We start from the raw sequence: 25665 nt of genomic DNA, 5'->3' as shown, positions 1-25665 counted from the left end.
ATGATAGCAACAGATGGCAAGGGAGAAGAACCTCGTCAAGTTTGACGTCCAGATTTCTTGTTTGAGTGACTGGGTCAACGGTAGAACTGCCCTCTAAAATAAGCACTACTGGAATGAAAGGAGACTGGGAGGGAAACATTAGGAAGTCAGTTTGGGACATGAGGAGCTTGAGGTGCCTGGGATGGATCAGGGAAAGATATTGGACACACACTTCTGAAGCTCTGGTATGAAAGAACAGTGCAAGAGACGAATCTGGCAGTCATCAGGATTTGCATGCTTGTTGAAGGCATGAGAATGGCACAGATCACAGTAGGGAATATGTAACATAAAACAATAAGAAGACACAGGGCAGATACTGGAAGGCACCAGATGCGAGAGTAAGGATCCCATGATGGAAATAGACAGGAAGCAGTCAGAGTGATCAGGAGAGAATTAGGGAATGTGGTATCATGGAAGCCTAGAGAACAGAGCATTCTGAGAATGAAGGGGAAATCAACCATGTCAACTATAACCAGGAGGCCCAGTAAGATGAAGACTAAAAACTACCAACTGGAATTAGATTGAAAAATATCACTGGCAGGAAGCAGATTTGATGAGGTGATGAAGTCGGAAGCCAGATTGTCAGTTGATAAGAGAGAGTTCTAGGTTTCGAAGAAGAACCCCAATGCAATCCCTCTCCCTGTCCCAACACCCATTTCAGGAGTCTATCGGCGGTTTGGAAGAGCAAGAGAAGTCACTAAGCATTCTCTCCGGCCCCTTATCTGAATCTTCCAGTCCCTGTCTATGCCTGAAGATAATCTCTTGATTTTGATGTCCTGCATCTTCCCTGCCCATATATCTGTATCCATTTGGGTTAAACTTGCTGGTTCAGCTCTCTGGGTTCTGGTATCCAGGCTGTGTTTGGACACACTGAGCATTTCTGCTTTGTATCCCTAACTCTTGACATGGGCAGGTGTTCTGCTCATTGATTTGGTGTCTTGCCTTCCTGAACCCAAGACTCAGTTACCAGTGAGGCTTCCTATGCTCTGAGCCTATGGGTGGAATGAAAGTAAGAAAACTGGAAGGCAAGAAGCTTAAATCCCTGATGGACTATTGAAGGTTGAGATTGTAATAGCAGAAGTAGGTCTTTGAAGTGGACCAAAAATTAAAATGTTGACATTTAGGGGAGGATGTCCAGAAACTTCAAGGTGAGATTATTGGGTGAGTCATCAACATGGTCATTGGATCTCTCAGAATAAAGACAAAACTTGAGATGTGAAGTGAAAACTTAAGAAAATGATCTTTGTGTTAAAGATCACATTTCCCTGCTGGTTGCATGCTGTATCTAAAAATCTGTTTGTGACCTTGAACTCTTATTCATTTAGTTATTTAATAGGCACTCTGTATTCTAGATCCTGGGGATCCAGTAGTGAGCAGAGAGACTTGGACCCTGTCTTCTGGAAGTTTGCCTTTTAAGGGAATGGGGAATGCAGACAATGAACTAAAACATATAAGTGCTACAAAAGAAGTAGAGATATATGAATAGGAGGTGGATAGAATTACTGCAGAAGAATTATACAGGCCTCTGAAGATTGTGTTTGAATGCTGAGAGGACTGTAGATGCAAATAACCAGGAGAAGAGCTTTGCAGACAGAGAAAACAGTAGTGCAAAGACCGTGAGGTAGGAAAATTTTGGTGTGTTAGAAAAAGAACAGGGCGCCTGGGTGGCTCAGTTGTTTAAGCGACTGCCTTCGGCTCAGGTCATGATCCTGGAGTCCCGGGATCGAGTCCCACATCAGGCTCCCTGCTCAGCAGGGAGTCTGCTTCTCCCTCTGACTCTCCCTTCTCATGCTCTCTCTCTATCATTATCTCTCTCAATAAATAAATAAAAATCTTTAGAAAGAAAAGAAAAAGAACAAAAAGGAAGCTAGAACATCATAAGCAGAGAAGAAAGGGGTATGAGATGAAGTTAAAGGAGACAGGAGCTCAGTGTTACAAGCCTGCTGGTTTTAGATTTTATTCTAAGGGAAATGATAGAAAGTTTTTAAGCAGGGCAGTGACATGATCAGATTTAGATTTTTTTTTTTAAAGATTTTATTTATTTTTTAGAGAGCGAGAGAGAAACAGCATGAGAGGGGCAAGGGTCAGAGGGAGAAGCAGGCTCCCCGCCGAGCCGGGAGCCCGATGTGGGGCTCTATCCCAGGACCCTGGGATCATGACCTGAGCCGAAGGCAGACGCTTAACCATCTGAGCCACCCAGGCGCCCCAGATTTAGATTTTTAAGAGATCACTTCGGCTGCCTTGTGGAGAATAGATTCTGGGGGCAACAATGGACTTATCCTCAGACAGACTGCATCTTAGACTTACCATTTACAAGAGGATACCAAAGGGTGAAGCTTTCATGTTGCAGTAAAAAGTATTGTGTGAGGTCATTAATAATTTTAACTTGATTTTTATGACAAACAATAGGCCAGGGGAGGTGCAGCTGCTCTTTCAGAAGCAAGACCCTCTCAGTGCCTGGGTTCTGTCCTCAAATACTTTGAAATCCTCAGCCCTGTCCCATCCATCCCTTTCACGTTCAACATGGCATCCCAATCCAGACATTTTGCTATTACTCCTCCAGGCTTCTTAGAAGAATCACCTTGAGAAAAATACACATTTGCCACTTCATTCTATGTATTAGTCATTTCTACACTGTAGACTGACTTTAGTCATCATTGTTACCATGAAAATAATGCCAGCCCTGTGAAGATTGAAAACATAGGTAGAACTTGTGTATTCCACACAACAAAACAGAACGTGAATGCACTTCATTGCTGAGGGTATAGCTAAATAACCACAGCATCGCTAATGCTAAGAGAGAGCTAGAGTCTGGGGTCAGGTGCCATGTTGGGAATATTGTTCCTATCTTTTCCATTTAATTTCTGTACCAACCTTACAGGATAAGTGTGATGTGCCTGTTTTACAAATGAGGAAATTGTGATTCATAGAGATTAATTAATAGCCTAAAGGACATGTAACCAGTAAATAGCAGGGCTGCAATTAGAACCCAGTTATGTTTGATTTCAGGCCACACTGCCTCCCTTTTGTGACCTGAAGGTAGATGCTGGGTGTCTACCTTCTACTTTGTTTCCAGGTCAGTCAGTCAGTCTCAAAAGTGTGTGTGTGTGTGTGTGTGTGTGTTCACCCACTAAAGATGGGTAGCCACTGATATTTAGGAATTTTCTGTGAAAGCTCCAGGAAATGACCAGATATTCCCGCAGCTTGTCCTGATGTACTAGGTAGCATCTCATCCCGTGAGTGTCCTGATGTGATTGCTGTTTGCATGGCAAAGGCTAAGCTGGGCAGCCTGCCACGTCTACCTCGTGATAAAATGACAACACACCATTTGATGTAGTACCACTTTCATTGGAGAATGTTGAGCCCAGGAGACAAGGAGATGTGGAGAGAGTGAAGCTGGCTCGGCTGGAAGCAGGACAAAAAACCTTAGTGGGTTATATGTCTTCATCAATCCCAGACTTTTCTTAGATCTTGCTCTCTTTGTCCATAGGGAGAAAAGAAAGAATTCTCATTTGATTGTCCTACTGATCAAAACCCTCATGTTGTCCTGATGCTGAGGGTCACAGTTTCCTCATACTAAACTGGTTAGTCCTGTAGATTGTGAGTCTCATGATCCTGGGACAGATCTCTGCAGGACCTAAAATTTGTCCAAATGAGAGTGTGAAGGGCCTGAATGGAAACTCCAGAGAACCAAGTTGGAGCCCTGATCGCTCCACTTACGACCTTAAGGCCTTGGGCAGTCACCTCCTTTCAGCACTGACATTGGCCCATTCCATTTCTCAGCCACAGACGCATGCTGGGAGTACGTGGCTGTACCAGGGAGTTACCCACACTTCAGAATCCCACCCTCCAAAGCCCAGGAAACACATAATTCACCAGGAAGCAATGGGGCCACCTATTGTTTACAGTTGTCCTAGTATAGGATGGCAGTTTAGCATAATTATCATCCAGTGAACTGTCTTAAAACATCAATATCAAGCTCAGCAATAAGTTAAAGCAAAACACTAAAAAGGTATTTGAGGTACAATCTTACCTAACTAGACAATGCAATCTACCCTCTCTCTCAGCACTCCGGATAGTTGAGTTTTGATTATATGAGCTAAACACCCAGACATCACAAACATCATCACACTTTGCCTTCTTTCAGCATCCTGCTTTCAACATGATCATTGTGTTCTGTTGAGTAGTATTGATCCCTGGGTTTGGTGTCTTCACTTGGGTTTCTGCCCCTAAAGGGCAGGGGGCAAAGTGGTGGGTGGCTTTTTTGTGTCAACCAGTGCCCACAAGAAGAACTCTCTAAATTCAAGCTCATTTTAGCTCTGTCATCCACCTGATGATAGCAAGTCACTCCCCATCAAGGTGTTCATTTGTTCGCTCATTCAGTCATCCATTCCTTGGCTGCTCATTGAGTAAAGGCCAGGTGCCAGGCACTGTGCTGGGGGCTGGGGAGAGAGATGAGAAAGGAGGTCCAAGTTGTCAAAGACCTCATTGTCCCTGGGATCACCACCAGGTCAGCAGCTCAGTGTGAACTTGCTATCCTTATAGCAGGAAAGCGTTAGTAAAGGACAGAAAATTGAACCACGGTAATTGGGGAAGATCTTCCCAAAGAAGTGACTGTAAAGCTGAGATCCACAGACAAGTAGGAGGTAGGCCAAGGGTGAGAGCGCAAGATCCCAGGAGGAGAGGGATGACAAGGCCACCATCTGCTGCTCAAGAAGAAACACCTGCTTCTCCCCCAACCCCCCAAGAACTCTGACCTGAAATTCCCACTCCTAAAGATGCCTGAAATACTGGGTATTAGTTTTAAAGGAAAAGAAGGTGTGTTCTCAGACCTTGCTGCTTCTGTGATAAGTTGCCAAATATCTAATTGTCCACATTCAATCTTGTATGCAGGAAATCACAGGCGGATTTTTCTCCATCCGCAATTTATTTTTAACTATTTAACATCAGATTAAGTCTTGATGTTCCCTGGATGGGACATCTGCAGGCTTTTTGGGCAGAGAAAATGGAGGGCTTTGTCCATTTCCCTGCAGTGCGTCTACACTCTTCCTGTAACGTGGTTTTTTCTGACAACAAATCTCCCCAGGCTCTCCTTAGCCCTGACTCGGAAGATAGCCTCTGGGTTGAGCCAGGGAGAGTCATTAGAGGGGTCTGGTTTTTCACTCTCTTCAGACAAGCAAGTGGATTTGAAGCCTTCGGGGAGTGTTGAGTGGATTAAGTAGGCAATTTGATCCATTAACTTTGACTAATCATCCTTCTTTTCTGTGAAGTTCCAGAGCTAGCCAAAGGTGGGAGAGAGAAAGGTAGAGGTGAGCTTGTGGCCCATGCGGGATCGCAGGCCTGCAAACGTGCATTAGTTAGCAAGTGTACAACACACGGCCTATGCTTCCCCGATGGTCAATACCTGGCTAAAACTTTTCTAAACCAACTGGCTGGACTTGACTTTCACTAGGGATTGACTCATTGTTCGGGGAGTCACAAAACTGTGGCCTGAGGAACTAGAACCAATGAACGCATGGTATCTTAAATAAGAGAAAATGTATGATATTTTATTTTATTTTATTTTATTTTTGCTTACAATCTTTATTGAAGTTATACAAAAAGAAGCCCCCCAAAGTGAAAAAATACATTATATACAAAAACACTTTCCCTCAGGAGGAAGGCTCTGCGCCCTCTCTTAACATGCAGTGCTTTCAACCGTGATGTATGGTATTTTAAATATTTGAAGATAGGTAGCGAAAGAAAGAACAAAAATCTGGATTTTTTTCCCCTGACTCCTTTATATCTTTGAACTGGGATCTCAGTTTTATTAACCTTGGCGCTAATTTGACCAATGACTGGGATAAGATTCTTCAATGTAAAATTTCTTCATTGAGCTACATCAGATTTTTTCCTCTTTTCGCCACCAAGGATACTTTTTATTATTTTGACCCAGTGCAAGGCACATGTATGAAGGTTTTTATTTCCACACAAAATTGCATTTGGCCTGAATGAGTGTGCACGCCCACTTTTTAAAGTGGTGCGGTAGCATGTGGCTCTGCACAGGGAGGCGAGGGCTAGAACTCTCGCGTGATTTTATTCCAGCCCAGAGCAAACACTTGACATTTCCGGTGGTCTCAACAGCCTCATCTTGGTTATTCATGCATGTACTTATTTTTACTTCACTTGGGTCAAAAAGGTATTGCCTGGCCTTATACTTTCTTGGGTATTGATGCAACTTTGTGAAAGGTTTACTCACATCCCAAGGCCCCAACATGTAAGAGGAAGTAGAAGACACAGTGTCCCAAAGACAAAACATGACCTGAGTAGCTTCTTTTCTGGGTTCTGTCCTACCATACCTGATGAGAAGTAAGAGAGGTTGGGCTCTTGAAGGTCAGTTATTGTAGCTCCACTGGAACCAAATTAAGGAAAACATCAATAACCAGATTAAATTAACAAATTGCAGAAAGGAGCCTGGAAAAAAAACCTCAGACAGAGAGACTTTTTAAAACACCGAACAGGAGTCATTTATCAGCAACTCACATTTATAATACTTCTTTCTTTTTTTTCTATTTTTATTGGTAACTTTTATTTTAAATAATTTCAAGCTTACAAAAAGCTTCAAGGATAAGACAAAGAACTCTTTTATGCCCTTCACCCAGATTCTCCAGTTGCTCACATTTTGCTGATTTGCTTTATCCTTCTTGTTTTACACGTAGGCATATAATTATAGGTTTTTCTGAACCATTTTTTTATTATTATGTTATGTTAATCACCATACATTACGTCATTAGTTTTTGATGTAGTGTTCCATGATTCATTGTTTGCGTATAACACCCAGTGCTCCACTTATTTCTTATTCCTACATAAAAAGAGTTACTTCAGAACCTTACAAAAGATAAAACGTTTTGGTAATGCTTATATTTCAATTCTCTTCAAATTTCTAAGAACACACACATACACACTCCACCCACAAACGTGCCCCGCCCCACACATGCTTTCATTTTCCCCTGTGGCATTGACATTTCTGAAAATATACATATGTTCACACACACACACACACACACACACGAAACCAAATAACTTAGGTCCTCATATGTTTTTTGATTCATTTCCTGAGCTGAAAGTATCCATTTTGTTAACCCCAAAGGTTATTTGGTCAGTGCGTAGTGGTTACCTCTCCCGCTGCAACCTAGTTGACATTTTGGTCCAGTTACTAGAGCACTACAAGTCCTTTGATCCACGCCTGCCCTGTAGCCCTATACACAAACCATTCATGTGTCAGAGTCTCTCCAACTCATGAGTCATGTCCTGAGCAGGAATCCTGCCTCCCTCCCTGGGCTTGCCCCATCCCTTTTACTCATTCCAGCTTGACCCTGAGATGAGGTCAGTGCTGGGGTTTACATATGTAATCCGCACATCACAACGGATGTGATATTTTAAAAGCTAAAACTTTGATTGGCAGCTTGCCTCAAATCCTTCAAAGTGGCTACATCTGAATGGTTGTGCTGAGTTCTGTTTCAGCCAGTTCTACAGTTTAGCGACTCTTTTTGATTAAAAATGGCCCAAGTGTTTAGTGACTCAAGCACAATCACATTCCCATCCCAAGATGAGCATCTTTCTGAGAAACTCAAAGGATATTATCAGAGTAAGAAATCCTGAATTAGCTTAATAGAGGATTGGCTGAACAGAGCCAAACAATCCCAGGCAGGACAGAATCCATGTCAGGCACCACTTGTCCTGGGTTAACCTGGTTCTGCGGTCTTGAGCCAGAGCTTGGGGACAAAATCTGGGATGTTGGTGATTCCCTCTGTGGGCTCTGAGCCCCCTTATCCTGAGAGTTCTGTGGTTGGCCTGGAAGTTTGGCCACAGCTGACCATTTGCCCACACCTCATCCAAAGAGAACCAAAACCAGTGAGTCTCCAAGACCATGAGCCTCCGATAGGATGAACTGAGGCAAGGAGCAAAGCATTAAATGTCAGACAAAGCACACTGGGAAGAGAGCTTAGCATGTCTGAGACCTAAACCCCCAAATGAAGAAACTGTCTTAATGATCTGGCTTATCAATATTAGTTGAAAGTTCAAGAGCGAGGCTGCGGGCTTCATATAAGTAGCAAATTCTAGAAAATTCTTCTTGTGGGATCTACCAGAAGTAGGGTACCTCCCACATCACTGTTTTATTCTCTTAGTCATAAATTTCAGGACACAGAGTGACAAAGGCCAATGAAAGAATTTCATACAACTTTGATTCCTCATCAAATGTACCATCCAGCCAATATTTGCAAACTTTCAGTTCAGCTGAAAGCTGGAAAACAATGATTGTCCAGATAGTCTGGGCCCCAGACTCGTGTCTGAGTGCTCATGATTGAAGTTTGGGAACCAAGTTACACACGGTTGCTGGAATCCAGCACAGGCTGGCTGGAAACTTCTGGACTATTATTTCAGCAAACAGAGTTCTGCCCCCTTGTTATTTCATTTCTTGGAGCAGAAGCTAGGAGATTATGAAAATTACTGAAACCTCTTCCCATAGCGATACCACATAGACCTCTCCTGCAAGAAGATCTCATTGGCCATTATTTGGCTTTGTTTGGAAGACAGATTATGGTGACATAAATACCCAGAACATAAAAGAGAAGTAAGTGGTATCCCTAACCAAAGTACTGTTGGGCATGTAATCCGAATGTGATTCTTCATTTTCTTTTAGTATAGATGAAGAAAGTTGTTAACAGTCCTGACTAACACTCCATAACCTCGTTTATGGAGGATGGTCCAGTTTGCTAACACTAACATTCCTATAAGAAGGAGGAAATGTTAGCAGTGGGTTCCAGGAAGCCCCACAGGGATAATTTCCCAAGGGTCCCCCAACTCAGTACTTACCCAAATGCCACTTAGAGCCTCCTTACCAGGAAAACAGTATGTACCACATTCCAAGGAAATCCCTGCTCCCCTATCCCTAGATTGGAGGGGGAAAAACTTGTATCTCTTTCAAACACAACAAACGTTACCCCCGAAGCACTGAATGCAAATCATCCTGGATTAGATCACCTCAAAGCTTTCCTAAGAAGTGAGCTTAGGGAAAAAAAAAAAATACCTTTCTTTTTTAAAAAGGTAGGAGCTTTCTATTCTGGGGGTGATTGGAGTTTTAATAAACAGAGAAAAAAATAGCTCTAATGTGTGCCGCTGGGTGCTCTTATTCAGGCTTAGGGTTTGTTCCTGGCCATTTCTTCTTACATTTGTAGGACCTGGGAAGTGGGTTTGGAACTGAGTGAGGCAGAAACCTCCGCCTTTTGCACAACTCAAACCGTGCAAGTGGCAAGTTTGATGTAGAACTGCAGAGACCTCCAGGGCAGGCACAGGGAGATGCTGCCAGGGAGGCAATGCAGGGGTGAAGCAGGAGTTGGCTGAGGAAGCCTCAGCCTTACCTGCTTCTAAGTGCAGACTCCAGTCTGAGCCTGGAAGCAAGGAGGGTCTTGGGAAAAGATAAAGCATCTCAGCACAAGAGAGGAAGGCACTGAGCCTGCCGGACTTGGCATTTTCTCTGGGTCTTTCCCAGATCAGCAACAAGCTGGCCCACACTGTGGGTTCCCGATCACAACCGCCTACAGCTAAATCTCAAGGCTGCCATGTCCATCTCCCAGAGGCACTCACAATGATGACTTCAACCTCCACTTCAGGCTGTCTTGTGGCAAACACTCAAGCTGACCTGAATCCAGGCTTTGGTCTTTGTCATCTGTGACCTCTGGTGCCTCAGTGGCCAGCACTGGGAGGTAGTAAGGGGGTGGTGCATTCTCTGGATTCCAAAAACCTGGTTGAAACCTCATGTTGACAAGCATCATAAGGCTGCCTTTCAAGGCTCTGGCTCTTGGCTGGAATTATATTCAGTTGTGTGCTAATGCCTTTTACTTCCTGCTGATCAAATACTAGGCATTTGATTGAATGGTAGAAAAAGAAACTAGGTTTTATTTAATGAATACAGTTTGCTAAACAGAATCTTTCCCAATCGGAGTCCACTTGGGAGAGAATAGGAAAAAAAAAAAAGGACTTTTGATAGCAAGAGTTTGGAAACAATGCCCTTATTAGTGCTCTATAGTCTTATCGCCACTCATACGTGCATGCATTCACTCCACACGTACTTAGTAAGAACCTACCAAATATTCCAGATGCTCGAGATTCAGTTATGGATATAACACAGTGCCTGATCCTCAAAGGGATCATAGCCTAGAGGAACAGACAAACACACAGTTAGGCAACCCCCATACATCACAGTAACTGCTCTTCTGAGAATAAGTGCAGGCTCAAGCAGGCTTCCTGGAGAAGGTGATGTCTAATTTTTTTTTTTATGTTATGTTAGTCACCATACAATACATCATTAGTTTTTGATGGAGTGTTCCATGATTTGTTGTTTTCATATCACACCCAGTACTCCATGCAGTACATGCCCTCCTTAATACCCATCACCGGGCTAACCCATCCCCCCAGCCCCCTCCCCTCTAAAACCCTCAGTTTGTTTCTCAGAGTCCATAGTCTCTCATGGTTCATCTCTCCCTCCGATTCCCCCCCTTCATTTTTCCCTTCCTTCTCCTAATGTCCTCCATGCTATTCCTTATGTTCCACAAATAAGTGAAATCATACGATAATTGACTTTCTCTGCTTGACTTCTTTCACTTAGCATAATCTCCTCCAGTCCCCTCCATGTTGATGTAAAAGTTGGGTATTCATCCTTTCTGATGGCTGAGTAATATTCCATTGTATATATGGACCACATCTTCTTTATCCATTCATCTGTTGAAGGGCATCTCGGCTCTTTCTGCAGTTTGGCTACCATGGACATTGTTGCTATGAACATTGGGGTGCATATGGCCCTTCTTTTCACTACATTTCTGTCTTTGGGATAAATACCCAGGAGTGCAATTGCTGGGTCATAGGGTAGCTCTATTTTTAATTTTTTGAGGCACCTCCACATCGTTTCCCAAAGTGGCTGTACCAACTTGCATTCCCACCAACAGTGTAAGAAGGTTCCCCTTTCTCCACAACCTCTCTAACATTTGTTGTTTCTTGCGTTGTCAACTTCTGCCATTCTAACTGGTGTAAGGTGGTATCTCAGTGTGGTTTTGATTTGAATTTCCCTGATGGCTAATGATGATGAATTTTTTTATTTTATTTTTTATTCTTATGTTAATCCCCATACATTACATCATTAGTTTTAGATATAGTGTTCCATGATTCATTGTTTGTGCATAACACCCTGTGCTCCATGCAGAATGTGCCCTCCTTAATACCCACCACCAGGCTAACCCATCCTCCCACCCCCCTCCCCTCTAGAACCCTCAGTTTGTTTTTCAGAGTCCATCGTCTCTCATGGTTCGTCCACCCCTCCGATTTCCCCCGCTTCATTCTTCCCCTCCCGCTACCTTCTTCTTCTTCTTTTTTTTTTTTCTTAACATATATTGCATTATTTGTTTCAGAGGTACAGATCTGAGATTTCAACAGTCTTGCACAATTCACAGCGCTTACCAGAGCACATACCCTCCCCGTGTCTATCACCCGGTCACCCCATCCCTCCCACCCCACCCCCCACTCCAGCAACCCTCAGTTTGTTTCCTGCGATTAAGAATTCCTCATAGATGATGAATTTTTTTTCATGTGTCTGTTAGCCATTTGTATGTCTTCTTCAGAGAAGTGTCTGTTCATGTCTTCTGCCCATTTTTTGACTTGATTATTTGTTTTTTGGGTGTTGAGTTTGAGAAGTTCTTTATAGATCTTGGATACCAGCCCTTTATCAGTAGTGTCCTTTGCAAATATCTTCTCCCATTCTGTGGGTTGCCTCTTTGTTTTGTTGACTGTTTCCTTTGCTGTGCAGACTCCACCCCCAAATTACTAGAACTCATATAGCAATTCAGTAATGTGGCAGGATACAAAATCAGTGCACAGAAATCAGTTGCTTTCTTATACACTAACAATGCAATTATAGAAAGAGAAATTAGAGAAACGATTCCATTTACAATAGCACCAAAAACCATAAGATACCTCGGAATAAACCTAACCAAAGAGGTAAAGGATCTATGCTCTAGGAACTACAGAACACTCATGGAAAAAGTTGAAGAAGAAACAAAAAGATGGAAAAACATTCCATGCTCATGGATCCGAAGAATAAACATCGTCAAAATGTCTGTGCTACCCAGAGCAATCTATACCTTCAGTGCCATCCTGATCAAAATTCCAATGACATTTCTCAAAGTGCTGGAACAAACAGTCCTAAAATTGGTATGGAATCAGAAAAGACCCCCAATCGCCAAGGAAATGTTGAAAAAGAAAAACAAAGCTGGGGGCATCACGTTGCCCGATTTCAAGCTATATTACAAAGCTGTGATCACCAAGACAGCATGGTACTGGCACAAAAACAGACATATAGACCAATGGAACAGAATAGAGAGCCCAGATTTGGACCCTCAACCCTATGGTCAAATAATCTTCGACAAAGCAGGAAAAAATATGTAATGGAAAAAACACGGTCTCTTCAATAAATGGTGCTGGGAAAATTGGACAGCCACATGCAGAAGAATGAAACTCAACCATTCTTTAACATCATACGCAAAGATAAACTCAAAATGGATGAAAAACCTCAGTGTGAGACAGGAATCCATCAAAATCCTAGAGGAGAACATAGGCAGTAACCTCTGTGACATCGGCCACAGCAACTTCTTTCAAGGTACATCTCCAAAGGCTAGTGAAACAAAAGCAAAAATGAACTTTTGGGACTTCATCAAGATAATTGGTTTTTAAAGTAGTGGTAAGGCATGCAGCTTAGATGCTCCATGTTTGAATGCATAAAATAGAATGGGCTGAGTAATTGTTTAGTAGGTCATATTATGGCAGGTGTCTAGGCTCCAGCACAAGGTCAGATGTCATTTGCATTGGGTCTGATTCTATACACTAGAAGGGGGTCACATGGAGGGAAGTTAATAGGATCTTACTCAGGGATTAGAGATAGGACCCCAGGTAGAAGCTGTGAACAAAAACAGGGAAGAACTTCAGACCAACGTTTCCCAAATGATATTTCATAGAACATGTAGAGGTGATTTGAGCCAAAAAGCATTTTGTGGTTCTAAGTTTGGAAAATACACAGTTTTAAAATCTCATTTCTGCAGAATTTATCCGTACCTTAATTTCAGTGACGCGTACTGTAAGTCTCTCAACAAACACGTGCTGAGTGGCTATGGTGCAATTTGAACCATAATGGATCCATATTTCCTAAACTGATTGGTCCACAGAACCATTTTGTAAAGAAGCATCCCTTGATTCCCTGTGTTCTTTGAACAAGTTTTTTGGAAAGGACTTAACTAGGAGAATTAGTGATGACTTCCCCAGATGCCAACACTGCAACTATGTCAGCGGATTTGCAGTATCTCCAGGGATGCTTTGGAGGGTGTTTTGCAATTGGAATATGCGATCCATAAGAACTACAGTGTTTCTGACTCAACAAAACTGGATGTTTCTGGAGAGTACACCTTCAGCCGGAAATCTTACTGGGAAGGATGTATTTGCTGCCACAACCTGATGAAGGACTACCAAAGTTCATGGCCATCCATGAAGCGAGAGGACAGTAGGAAAAATAGATTTTCACTCTGTATGTCATATAAGACAATTCCCAAAGAAAAGTCACGGGCCGAAACCAGATGGTGAGTTTAAGAGGATTTATGGCTTGCCCCACCCCACTCAGATGCGGTTTACAAAAGCATAACTGGGACCTGTGATGCTGATTTTCACCCGAACCCCCAGATTATCAGGCAGACCCTACGTTCAGAAACTTGGGAGAAGGGGCTTTGGTTCTCATCTGGGCTTTGATCTGTCCTAAGTGCCTATGGGTAAGGAGGTCATTGAAATGCGTCAGGAGGGCGTGGATCTTGGTTAGGATAAATCTCAGGGCTGCTGTGCTTTTATGTGAAGAGACTCAGATATGAGAGGTCGGCTCAGCAGCAACCTTTGATATTTCTCAACATTGCTGCTCCAGTCTGACCTCCCAAATATCTGGAAATAGCAGCTAAGGTAAATAAATGAGTCTACACACTTATGATTGTATATAAGCATAATATGTATTTGAGCTATACATTGAAACATACATTCAGATACATGTATTCAATTTCATGTGTATGTATGTGTGTGTATATGTGTGTGTGTGTATAAATATATATATTTCTATTATTCTCAGGCATTTCCCATTTCCCTCCATTTTATCCATTTGTTTTCCTATTGCTAGCCAACTGCTTAAGTCTTTTACATAAAATAATCTCGACTTTTAAGAGGTCAGTTGCAGTTGGAATCCTATTTGAAAGCTTATGCTATTTTTTAATATGATCTTAATCTTGCTCCCACTGCAGCTGTCCATCTCAAAAAGAGAAAAAGGCATATTCTATTAAGAACAACTGGTTCTATAATGACTTTAAATCTGCAAATGAGACCCATTACCCATTTCCCCAATACTACTTACAAAAGAATCCCTGTGAAGTATCAGCGTATGGATTTTTGGTGTTGACAACCATATCTAACCTGGTCAAATCTTAGTGGTCATCATGAATGGAGGAGGAGAGGTATACCAGATCATCTCAAACCACAGTCACCCCCAAAGCCAGCCGTGCTTTGCAGTGGTGCATGGGGGGTGAGTGAAAGCAGATGATTTCCCTCCCTAATTCCAGTTCGCTTGACTTCTTGAGTTGATGCTGGCCTTCCCTGGAGCATATACATCCTGAAGCTGTGAAGTGGGTACCAGAGACATTGCTGGTCAAACAGCAGATATGATGGTCCTATGTCATTGACAAAGTGAACGATCAGGAAAGGGTCCACTGAACACTGACAACTGTAATAAAATCCTAGGGATATAACTACAAAGAATAAAAATAATTGCCTGGAGAAGAAAAGAATTCTCCAGCACAGCATCATTGACATGTTGATACAAGGGCTCCTTCCCAGCTCTTAACTATAACCTGGTAGCGATGATGAAAAAGAGAGAGGTGCTTCCAGACTTTTATTTGAAGTAGCCACAAAGCTGGTAGAATTTTGTGGGGGGTAGGAAAGCTCTGACAGGTGCCTCAACTGGTCTCTGCCTTCAGAAGTGGCCGATGATACAGGCAACCAGGAAGCAACGTGTATTGCTTGTTTTCGGAAGGACGGCTTATAGACCAGAGTCAATCTCTCATGCCATTTTCACCAGTCCCAATCGACGTAAGAAAAAATGAGCAGAGTTTTCCATTAATTTAAATGCAACCAATGTAAAGGACTATCCTTTGTTTCGAGAGTATAGCATTCTCGTTGAAAAAAATTACCCTTTATTTTATGAAGTGGTGGTCACATCAGAGAGCTGTCATGGCACTGGTGGCTGCTTTTGTAATTTATATATATCTGTCCCAAAGGTATTTTTTGAAATTCCCCTTCTCTGTGAAATCCAGAGGTTCAAGAGCCAGTGAAGGCATGAGGGACTGGTAGAGTAGGTAGGATCAGTTTCGTTCCAGGAAGGAAAACCGTGAGAAAAATTAAAATGACAGGGAGAGAAAGAAATACCTAACAATGAATGTAGTGAGCCAATATTTAGCCGATTCCACATCCAGCTGTTCAACCCCAGCTCCAAGCACTTGCTGGGGGAGCATCTTGGCATCTCTAAGCCAGAGGGTAAAAGTGCATGCCCAGACAACAACAACATGAACATTTCCCCCTCCCCTCCAAGATAGAGAACTAAATCTTGTCATTTTCCAAACTGTGTGGGAAGAATTTCTGCCCAAGAAACCAGTGCGGGATGCACAGTGTGGCCGACAGTGCAGATGCCTTTGCCTTCTGAGATGCTGTTGTAACAGCATTTAGTTCCAGGGGCTCAAGCCCTCTGGCCCTGCATGGTTCCTGCTGTTCAATTTTCTGGAACATTGGTCCCTGCTTCCTTCTCCCTGCTCCAGCCCTCCTCCTCCCCTCTCATCCTGCCATTCCTCCCTCTAACATCTATCTTTTTCTCTGCAGTAGCCTCCTTGGTATTCAGAGCTGAAATTAACTGCTTCAGGGTTCTACGAGCATGTACTTTACTTTCTTATGTTGGCACATGCAACTCCATCCTTTATCCTGGGGCTGGAGAAAGGGTTTCAGTAAATTCTACTGGTGATGAAGCCCTACTATGGAATTCCTTAGAGACCTTGAATTTAGGTTACATTAAATATCTCCATGAAAGTTAAAATGAAGAGTCTAACAGTACCAGAGGAAGAATCCTTATGGAATGGGCTAGAAGTTTTCCATGAGCTCAAAGCCCCTGACTCTGGCTCTGGAGTCAGAGGATCTGACCCGACTGTAGATGAGCTGATGGCTCTTGAGCACATGCCTCTGAGGCTCAGGGATACATGAAGGGTTCGGGCAAGACAGCATCCCAGGTGCTCTGTCAGGTCCCACAGGCTGCCATCTGATGGCTCCATCACCTGATCCCAGTCTAGTCTGTGGGCTAAGTGTGGCCAGGCTGGGAGGCTGGCAGAGAAAAGCAGATGCGGTGAGCGTGTTCAGAGAGGCAGGGAGTTTTCACTTCCTGACTCTACAAATGCACCTCATCCTGGACCTCTCCCCAGGGAAATCTCCTGGAGGAGGAGATGGACATCCCTGTCCCCATATCCCTTCGGCTCTGACTCCCACTATTTTGTCAAAGCATTTGTTTTTAATTGGAGCTGTGAGCGATCACTGCATTTGGCTTGATCCAGCCAGTTGGTGTTGTCACCTGCAGCTGAAACAGCGGGAGACAGAGGCCTCCGTGTCACACCTGGTGGATCTTCACAAGCCAGTGCTGTGGCTGCGTCCATGTGACCAACCAAGGTGGCCGCGCCTTTCCCCTCCTCATGCTGTTTAACCCCTGGGAAATGTTGAGAGGCTGCAGCTGCTTGCATTTTTTGCCTAAAAGGAATGAGGCGTTATATATCATTATATATCTATATCAAGATTTAGATCTATGGGGGAAAAAACATATTTGTGAAGTGCAAAAATCTAACAATCTTCGAGTTTAAGGAAGAGATCCTGGCACGTTTGGCTCTCCGTCCACAAGGAATGCCAAAAACAAAAAAATGCAAGCCCTGGGTCTCCCAGTCTCTCCACCGCCATTAAAGGAAAGACCACACGAGAGTGTGGACTCTGCTTGGTGAGAGATGATCATTTCTGTGGACTTTTCAGCTATTTTACTTTCTGTTATTTCTGGTGGTTCTCTTTCTCTCATACCAGCCATGTGCCTGGTTAGAGAAAGGGTCTTGATTAACATCTCCAAGCCAACAACTCTTTAAATACCTGAACCAAAGGAATTCAGTGCACCTACCCAGAGGAAAGGCAAGTGACCCTCCTGATGTGATATTTTGTGTTTCTCTGAAGCAAATGGCTAACTGATCAACTTCTGTAGGTTTCACTGAATACGACTGCATGCATGGAGTGCTATTACTGTTTGCAATGCAACCTGATCTAAAAACATTGCATTTCTTTTTAATCCAAAGGGGACTAGCAGGTTTATTGTGTTTGCATGTGCTTTCCCCCTAGACTCTGGCTGCCCTAACAAGAAATTCAATAAATCTACTTCCAAACCATCTTGCACAAGCTTTGCATGTCCAGTCTGGGCCTGAGGAAATTAACAAGAGAATAGAACATACCATCGACTTGCGGAGTGGCGATAAATTGAGAAGAGAGCATATCAAGCCATTCTCACTGATGTTTAAAGACTCCAGCCTGGAGCACAAGGTAGAGCTGGGTCTCCACAGTGGCTCTTCTTCTGAAGTTACTTGTCGTAAATGTTCATGGGACCAGAGAGAGAGCCCAGGGGCTGCGGTGTTGGTTGGTGTGTTTGTCGTTTGTTTGTTCGATTTGGTTTGGTACTGTCTTTTCTTTTTCTCATGAGTAGACTGAAGGCCATGAATGGAGATGCTGGTTAGGGCAAGAGGGCCTCAGCTTTGCTCTTTAAGGAGAAGATAGCTAAAAGAACAAAGGAGTTTCCTCGACTTTGAGGTTTTTAACCCTAAGGGACATTAACAGCTACTTGCTTTTGCTTTTAGGAGAACTCATGTCCGTTCTAACCCTTGTCACATAATGTATGAGAACGCCCAATAATTGGATGCAAGCATTAGTGATAAAGACTGCCTTTCTTAGATTACAGACACCACTTCTCCCATTTTCCCAGTTGTCCGATGGCTCAGAGGCCCCCTGATGTAGGCATAGCGGAAAGGAGATGGGTGGTGGGTTCAGCATTCGGTTGGAATTCCACCTTTGCCACTTCCTTGCCATGTGACCTTCAGGAAGTGAGGTAGCCTCTCTGAGCACGAGTTCCTCAATGCACCATGAGGATCATGGATGTGCCTCCCACTTAGGCTATTATGAGAAGCTCCAGGCAATGCCTTGATTAGGTTAAGTGTTCAAAAATGGAAGCCATCCCCATACTGACAATGGCATTTTCCCATGCCTCTCTCCCGCCCTAGCTCTAAACTGTACAGGGTTGTGGGGAGGTAGGCGCTGTGCCTGCCTAGCTGGGCTGCTCCTCTGCACTGAGGGAAGCAGACAGACCTTCCTGGACTGAGCACAGGAGGGTGCTTGGTCTCTGCAGGAGCCTCAGGCGAAAACAGCAGGGAATTTGCAAGCAAGTTTCAGGAGTTTGATCCAATACTCTGCAAAGCTCCAGTGAGCAATTTTTTGTTACTTTGTTCAGCTGCCTGGGGCATTCTGCTTTCCTGGATTTGGAGAATTCACACTTCTGTGCACATACACCATTCCCAGTGAGTTTCTGTGATTAACTAAAGGTTGCAAACTCCAAAATTAATATCTTCACCTCTAGTTCACAACTTGAAATGGATTGTGTCTGGGTGCTAACAAAAAGAGAAGAAACATTTTGTCTCACTCAGCACCCTCCCCTCCTCCAAAGAGCAAGTAGGCTTTTCTTACTTGTAATATATTTAAGGGGCTTAAGGTCCAAATTAAATGCGTTTTCTTTTGTGGTTGCCACATTGAAGAAGTTAGGAAGAACAGGGTGGTCTAGCAAAGAATCTTCTCAATTAGCCTGGATAAATACGTACATCCAGAGCTATACAAAACCCTTTTGTTCATTCTTGCTAAAGATGTACTTGGTTCGCTAATGACCTGACCCCTGCAGACTGTAGATAATTTTTAATGTGTTTTATTCAGTAGCGTCTGCATCTCATCTGCGGACCTGGTGTTGGAGCAGGAGTGGGCCGGGGGGGTGGGGGCGGGGAGGGGTTAGAGTGTGTCTGAGGTTGATTTCTGGGTCCAGGAAAGGTTCTTCTAGGAGAAGCAAAGGATAGCATCCTGAACTGACATGTGGGGATTTGCCCACTGACTGTCCAGCCTTGCACTATCCAGCGTGGGCTCTGCCTTGCATGGGTGCCCCGTGGTGAGGACAGTGGGTCACATCAGAACGTTTGTTCACTCCCCCCCTTCCTGTCACAGAGACCCTCGCATTGACTTTTGCTCTGAGACTCTCTCTAGGGGCTGCATTACTGTCGAGCTGAGGATGTATCATAAGTAATAGCCATTGGGTATTTACCAAATACCAGGCACTATTCTAAGTTGTTAGCACAAATTCACTAACAATGACAGTGTGAAGTAAGTGCTCTTATGAGCCTCATCTTATACTTGATGAAATGGAGACACAGAGAAATGATTAGGTGGCCCACCCCAAACTCCACCTGTCAGTAGAGGGGCTTCAATCTGAGCCCTCTGTGAGCCCCCAGCCGCTGCCTGGTCTGTTCACCACACTGCCTCTCCCAAGAGTCCTAGAGCTTGTTCTCTCCCAGGCCCTCATATAAAGACAACAGTCCTGTGCTATCTGCATTCTCTCCTCTTTGAACTTTGGATGGGGTGGGAGGCAGGAGGCAGGAGGTTCTGGAGAGAGAATAAGTAGGAAAGAGTCCTGGAGCCTTAGCTGATTTAACATAGCACCTTCAAGTCCATAAGATTCCAGAACTGGAGAATAGTATCAATGTGCATCTACTGTGTGCCTGGTGTTTATGTATATCAGTTTATTGCATCCTCAGAGAAACATTACTATCCCGCTTACAAAAAAGAAAACTGAGCCGTCTAGAGGTTGAGTAGAGGTCATAGATCTCAAAATCTGGCTGCCATATTCTGTTGACTCTAAGGTACCATCATCCGTGAGATGCCCCATTTTCTATGCAGCACTAAGTGAGAAAAACCCAGTATGGGGAGTCTGGAAGGAACTCCTCCCGATAAGCTGGCCTTACCCCTCAAGGTAAGGATGGACAGAAAAAAATCCCACCCAGCAGATAATCCCACCCACATGCCCACTCCCTGGGACTGGTCTGGAAAAAAAGGAGCTCTCCAAGAGGTTAAACTCCAAAATGGAATCCATATAGCCTTGCCGCCTGATTTCACACACTGAATGTGGTCTTTAAAAAACCTCAGTCAGGGGGGCGCCTGGGTGGCTCAGTTGTTAAGCGTCTGCCTTTGGCTCAGGTCATGATCCCAGGGTCCTGGGATCGAGCCCCGCATCGGGCTCTCTGCTCGGCCGGGAGCCTGCTTCTCCCTCTCCCACTCCCCCTGCTGTGTTCCCTCTCTAGCTGTCTGTCTCTCTCTCTGTCAAATAAATAAAATAAAAATCTTTTTAAAAAAATTTAAAAAAAAAACCAAAAACCTCAGTCAGGGAATTGGATGTGAAGTGGTCCCGGGTTGATATCGCCCCCTGCTGACCAGCAGAAGCAATCACAAACCTCTCTGAAAGAACTCAAGGCTTTACCACTCCATGGAGAGTAAGATGCATCCTGGTTTCAGAGACGTTTAAAAGTGAGGGGAAAATTGTGCATCTTAGGATTATTGTAATATATATAGCATTTGTGACTCCAAAGACCTCTTTGTCCCCACTGCCCTACCCTGTTTCTTAGGAGCAAGTTTGCACCCCTAAAAGCATCTTTTCCAAAAGGAAAACAGGAAATGGAAACACTGATTTTTACCGTTGGAACTTTTGTGGGGAAGGAAAGGCTTCATTCTGTTTGAACAATAAGATGTGTGAACAAGGGAACGCCTTCCCCTCTCCACCCATATAGTGAGTTAGAGAACATAAAAGCTCCTTCGAAATGTCATTCAGACATTTCCTGATCACATTAGCTTATAAAAATGGGCACCTCTACCAAGAGTGCTCTGTGAAATAGGACCTTTATATACCTCGTGGTGTTGCACAAAAATACCTGTTGAATGAATGAAGACTTGGGTTAAGGAGCAGTTTAGAGGAGACTGTCTTAACTCCTGTAAGCTGGTCTTGGGATATTTTTTAGAACTCCAAGAGCCAAAAGACATGAGTCAGTGTTGATCTGACTCTCAGCAGTGGAGCTTCAGGAGAGAAGACTGTGAAGTTCTGCTCATGTCCCACCATGTCATTTCATGGTGGTACACACACACTCACACACTTACACACTCACACATACACTCACACTCTTGTACACTTATACATTTACACTTTCTCACACACATACCCACACAGAGGAATCTTTTGAGTTAAGCTTCAGAGCAGCATGCTTATGACTCGTCATCACCAAGGTTGGGCAGCATGTGTTTGCTTCTCTCTGTGGTCCTCTGTTTCCTCATCTGTGAAGAGAGTCGGACAGCCCCTGGCATCTTTCAGCAGTCGATGCCATGAGCCCCAGAATTCCCTATGACCATGGTGACCATATGTCCTGGTTTGCCCAAGATGTTTCTTTTCTTTTTTTTTTTTTTAAGATTTTATTTATTTATTTGAGAGAGAGAGCCCAAGCAGGGGAGGAGGGGCAGAGGCAGAGAGAGAAGCAGACTCCCTGCTGAGCAGGGAGGCAGACATGGGGCTCCATCCCAGGACCTTGGGATCATGACCTGAGCTGAAGGCAGACGCTTAACTGACTGATTCTCTCAATGTGATTATTAGTAGCACCTCGCTTCATTTTCAGAACTCACCAGTGTGGATAACAAGAAACATGAGCCAGGGCTTGGACCTCAGCCAGGTTAGAATCCATGGTTCTTAGCATCTCTAGTTCCCAGCATCCCCATGAGGACCTTCTGAGCAGACCTCTGGGTGGGTTGGGGGGCATAATCCAGGCAGCAAAAGTCCCCTCCCGTCCTCCCAAATTTCACAGAAAAATCCTCTGCCCTTCTTTAGCCTCGAGCTAAATACTTCCTGAGACAGCTTACAGATCTCAGGGGCAAACAAAAATCAGAATTAGGGGAAAGGGATGTAGAAACATGGCATGTTTGTCAAACACTGTTGATCATACTGGATTTTTTTCTTTCCTTGCATATGACTTTTTTTCTTTCCTTACATATGACTTTTTTTTATAAATAAAATGAATGCATTTTCACTAACAAAAGTTTATGCCAAGGATATAAGACAAAAAGAAGAAAATAATATCTCCTGTGACCTTACAACCCAGGATAACCACTGCAAATATTTTGGCATCTGTCTCGCTACGCCTTCATGATTGCGATTCTGTATGCTTATTTACACAATTTTTTTATTAAAATGGGACCATTTTATACATAATGATTTGTGATACAGTGTTAAGCACTCTTTGCTTGACCCTTTTCCCATATTATTAAATATGCAGTTACAAAAAAAATTGTAACTACTTCATTGCATATTTTAACCATTTTTGGCTTTTTTTCCTTAGTTTTTCACTCTTATAAATTATAAACTGCATTGCAGTAACCATTGTCTTAGTTAAATCATATACCCATGCTTAATTCTTTGCTTGGGAAGAAGATCCTAAAAATGGCTACAAGAGAAATGTACATTTAAAAATATTGATGTGCATTACAAAATTGCTCTCAAAACTGTGACTATGCTTTGAAATTGCCACTTTGACAAGAAACAGCATATCTCTGTCACTTTTTTTTTTTTTTTAATTATTCTTGAGGTTGAAAGTCTATCTGTATATGTTTTTATGTTTTGGTCTTCCTGTTTCTCCTTTTGTGATTTGCACATTCCTCTTAATTGTCATCTTTCATTGCAGTTATTGATTTGTGAGTATTCTTTATATATATAGTGGAAGACTTAACCCCACAACACTTACAGGAAGGGGATCAGCCTCTGGTCCTCATTTCTCTTCTAGGACAAGGCTCTTTTTTTATTATTTGTGAAGCTTAGGATGGGGAAGGCAATTAATTATAATTACTTATGGATGTTTCCAGGCCAAATAAACCAGCCCAATATCTGTAGTGCCTGAAGAGAGCTCAGTAACACAGGGATACATACTTGGAGGGGCTGCATTACTGTCGAGCTGAGGGACTTAATACATACTTGGAGGACTTTGTTAAGCTTAGTTTTCGAAAACAGTATCGCCATCTCCGAACACGTCAACTTCCTCATCACGAGTAAAGATTAGGCTATGTTTAATATATACTTCAGAATTGGTTTATGGGAATTTATGCTTTTGATGTGAGCATTTTAGGAGGCTAAGTATTAAAGTCAAACCATATCAGTGATGATTAGATTTCCTTCTTTTTAAATGCTGGCATCTTTTTTGCTAAATTCCAAAACCCTTCCCATTGAGAAATGACCTCCTTATGTGATTATGAGAATTTTAAGGATAAAAAGCCTCTTTGTCCTAGGCTGATATTTTTTCAAGTAAAAGAGTATTTGGGGATCTTGTTAAAAATACAGGTACCCACCTGTCACTCTGTCCCCAAGATTCTGATTTTCCAGGGGGACCCACACTTAGGATTCCAGGATTCCTTTGTCCCACACTGGTGGCCAACCTTCTCTGTCTTTGGCTGCACATTAGGATTTGGGGTTGTCACTCGCCAAATACCCTCAGAAATCAGGTCATATCAGAAGGTCCTAGATCCACACTGGATGCCAATATGGCCTCAGGGAATGTCTCCATAAGGCTCACAGTGTTCCTAGGAGCTCAGACTCTAGAGTCAAGCAGACTTTGGTTCAAATCCCACTTTGGAAATAGAAGTGGGTGCAAAGAATGGTTGATGGATTTACAGGTCGTGAGTGGATCCTGACACATTGAGAGCTTTCCATCATGCAGGTGGACATTCATACATCTCCTTTATCTCACAAGTGTCTGGTCTTTGTTAAACAACAGAGAAAGAACATACACTTGATTGCTGGATAGACATGCTTGAATCCAGTTCCTACCAATTACTGACTGGGTGACACAGGACAAGATGGTCTCACTGAGAGGATGATGATCATAATACCTGCCCCTCACTGGGTTGTTGTGAAATTTAGTTGACATCATACTCATGGAATAGATGTTTGAATAAATGCAATAGTTATTCTTTTCCCTTTCTTTGTGATTCATCCTATGTCAATCCACATCTGGGTGAGGCTAAACCCTCACTTAACATAAGTCTCACACTTGTAGAGCTTCCATAAAGAAACCACTTCATTAAAAATGGTGGGAGAAAACAGTGTTCCTGTGGCTTATATACCAGGGTCACAACCTTCACATACACATAATCACATAAGTACATAAAGGTGCCAACTAACCAAGTACACACGGACAGCCCATTGTGGGAGGCTTTCCCAGCCCTGACTTCAGGTCATTAGAGCACAAGCAGTGGCCATCTTGACCCCCTGGGATCAAGAGTCATTCAGTTGTCTTTTCTCTAAATGATTTTATTGTTCCAAATTCTCTGTTATCACCATCTTCCGAATAAGATGAGAAAGATCAACTCTCTCTAAGGGCATTTGGTATTTGATCATTCCCAAAGGCCATGCCCTTCTTCCTGGGAGACCAAGCCAGCTAAGGATTTTAGATTTCACAGATAGCTCTCTTTATGCTCCTGTGAGGACTGTCCTTCTGTCCATGCACGTGATCCCTGGGAAGTCCCTCAGGCCCAGTGCAGAGCATTTGGTACCTACTCACTGCTTCGGACATAGACCAGGGCAGGCGCTGTCAGAAGACAGAGAGACGTGGCTTCCACTCTCTTCAAACTTACACTCCAGCTTGTGATCCTAGGCAAGTCACTGAACTTGCCATCCCCACAAGGTTGCTGTGCAGATGAAAGGCAGATAACTCCTATGGAGTGCCTCGAGGCAGCAGTGTTGCAAGGACACTGACATTCGTTGATCACTTGCTACTGTATCAGGCCCTACTGTAAGCATTTTATATTTGTTACCTCATTTAATTTTTACAACAGTCCTTTCATGTAGGTGTTAGCTTTATTGTCTGATAAATGAGGGAGGCTCAGAGAGTTGGAGTAACTTTCTCAAGGCTCAAACATGTAGAAGATAGCAGAGCAGGGATTCAAATCTAACTCTTTTTCCAAAACTCAGATTCTACCATACTTTACAAGATCTATTGTTTTCAGGGTGTCTACTTCTCACATCGTTTGGAATTGTGTTGAGGATGACGCTGATGGGGTGTGCTGGAGAGATTATATCGCTATGCATGTGGCAAATACCTTGGAGGCAGAAAAAAAAGCAAAATTAAACCATGAAAACTTCTCTCATCCTTTGTTTACTCCCCCCACACACACCCATGCACATGCACAGACATGTGCACGTGCATGCATGTAGACACATGTGCACAGACACATACACGTGCACACATGTACCCACACCCATGCACAGACATGCACACGTGGACACACACACCCATGCACATGCACAGGCATATATACATGCATGCATGTAGAAGCATGCACGTG

At 43.3% G+C, this 25665-nt stretch overlaps 1 protein-coding gene across 1 annotated transcript in view; it reads left to right on the top strand.

Annotated features, from left to right (window-relative positions):
* The window catches only part of ADCY8 (adenylate cyclase 8), a 226090-nt gene that overhangs the window by 125293 nt on the left and 75132 nt on the right, over positions 1-25665 (top strand). The window contains exon 8 of the mRNA XM_035011958.1: positions 17557-17754. Within this exon, the coding sequence (XP_034867849.1) occupies positions 17557-17754 (198 nt within the window). The remainder of the gene's footprint in view (positions 1-17556; positions 17755-25665) is intronic.

This window comes from Mirounga leonina, unplaced genomic scaffold, assembly GCF_011800145.1.
Source record: "Mirounga leonina isolate KUSES-001 unplaced genomic scaffold, KU_Mleo_1.0 Mir_165, whole genome shotgun sequence".
NCBI classification, from domain to species: domain Eukaryota; kingdom Metazoa; phylum Chordata; class Mammalia; order Carnivora; family Phocidae; genus Mirounga; species Mirounga leonina.
The sequence above is the reverse complement of the archived record's forward strand: the minus strand, read 5'-3'. Positions and strand labels throughout refer to the sequence as shown.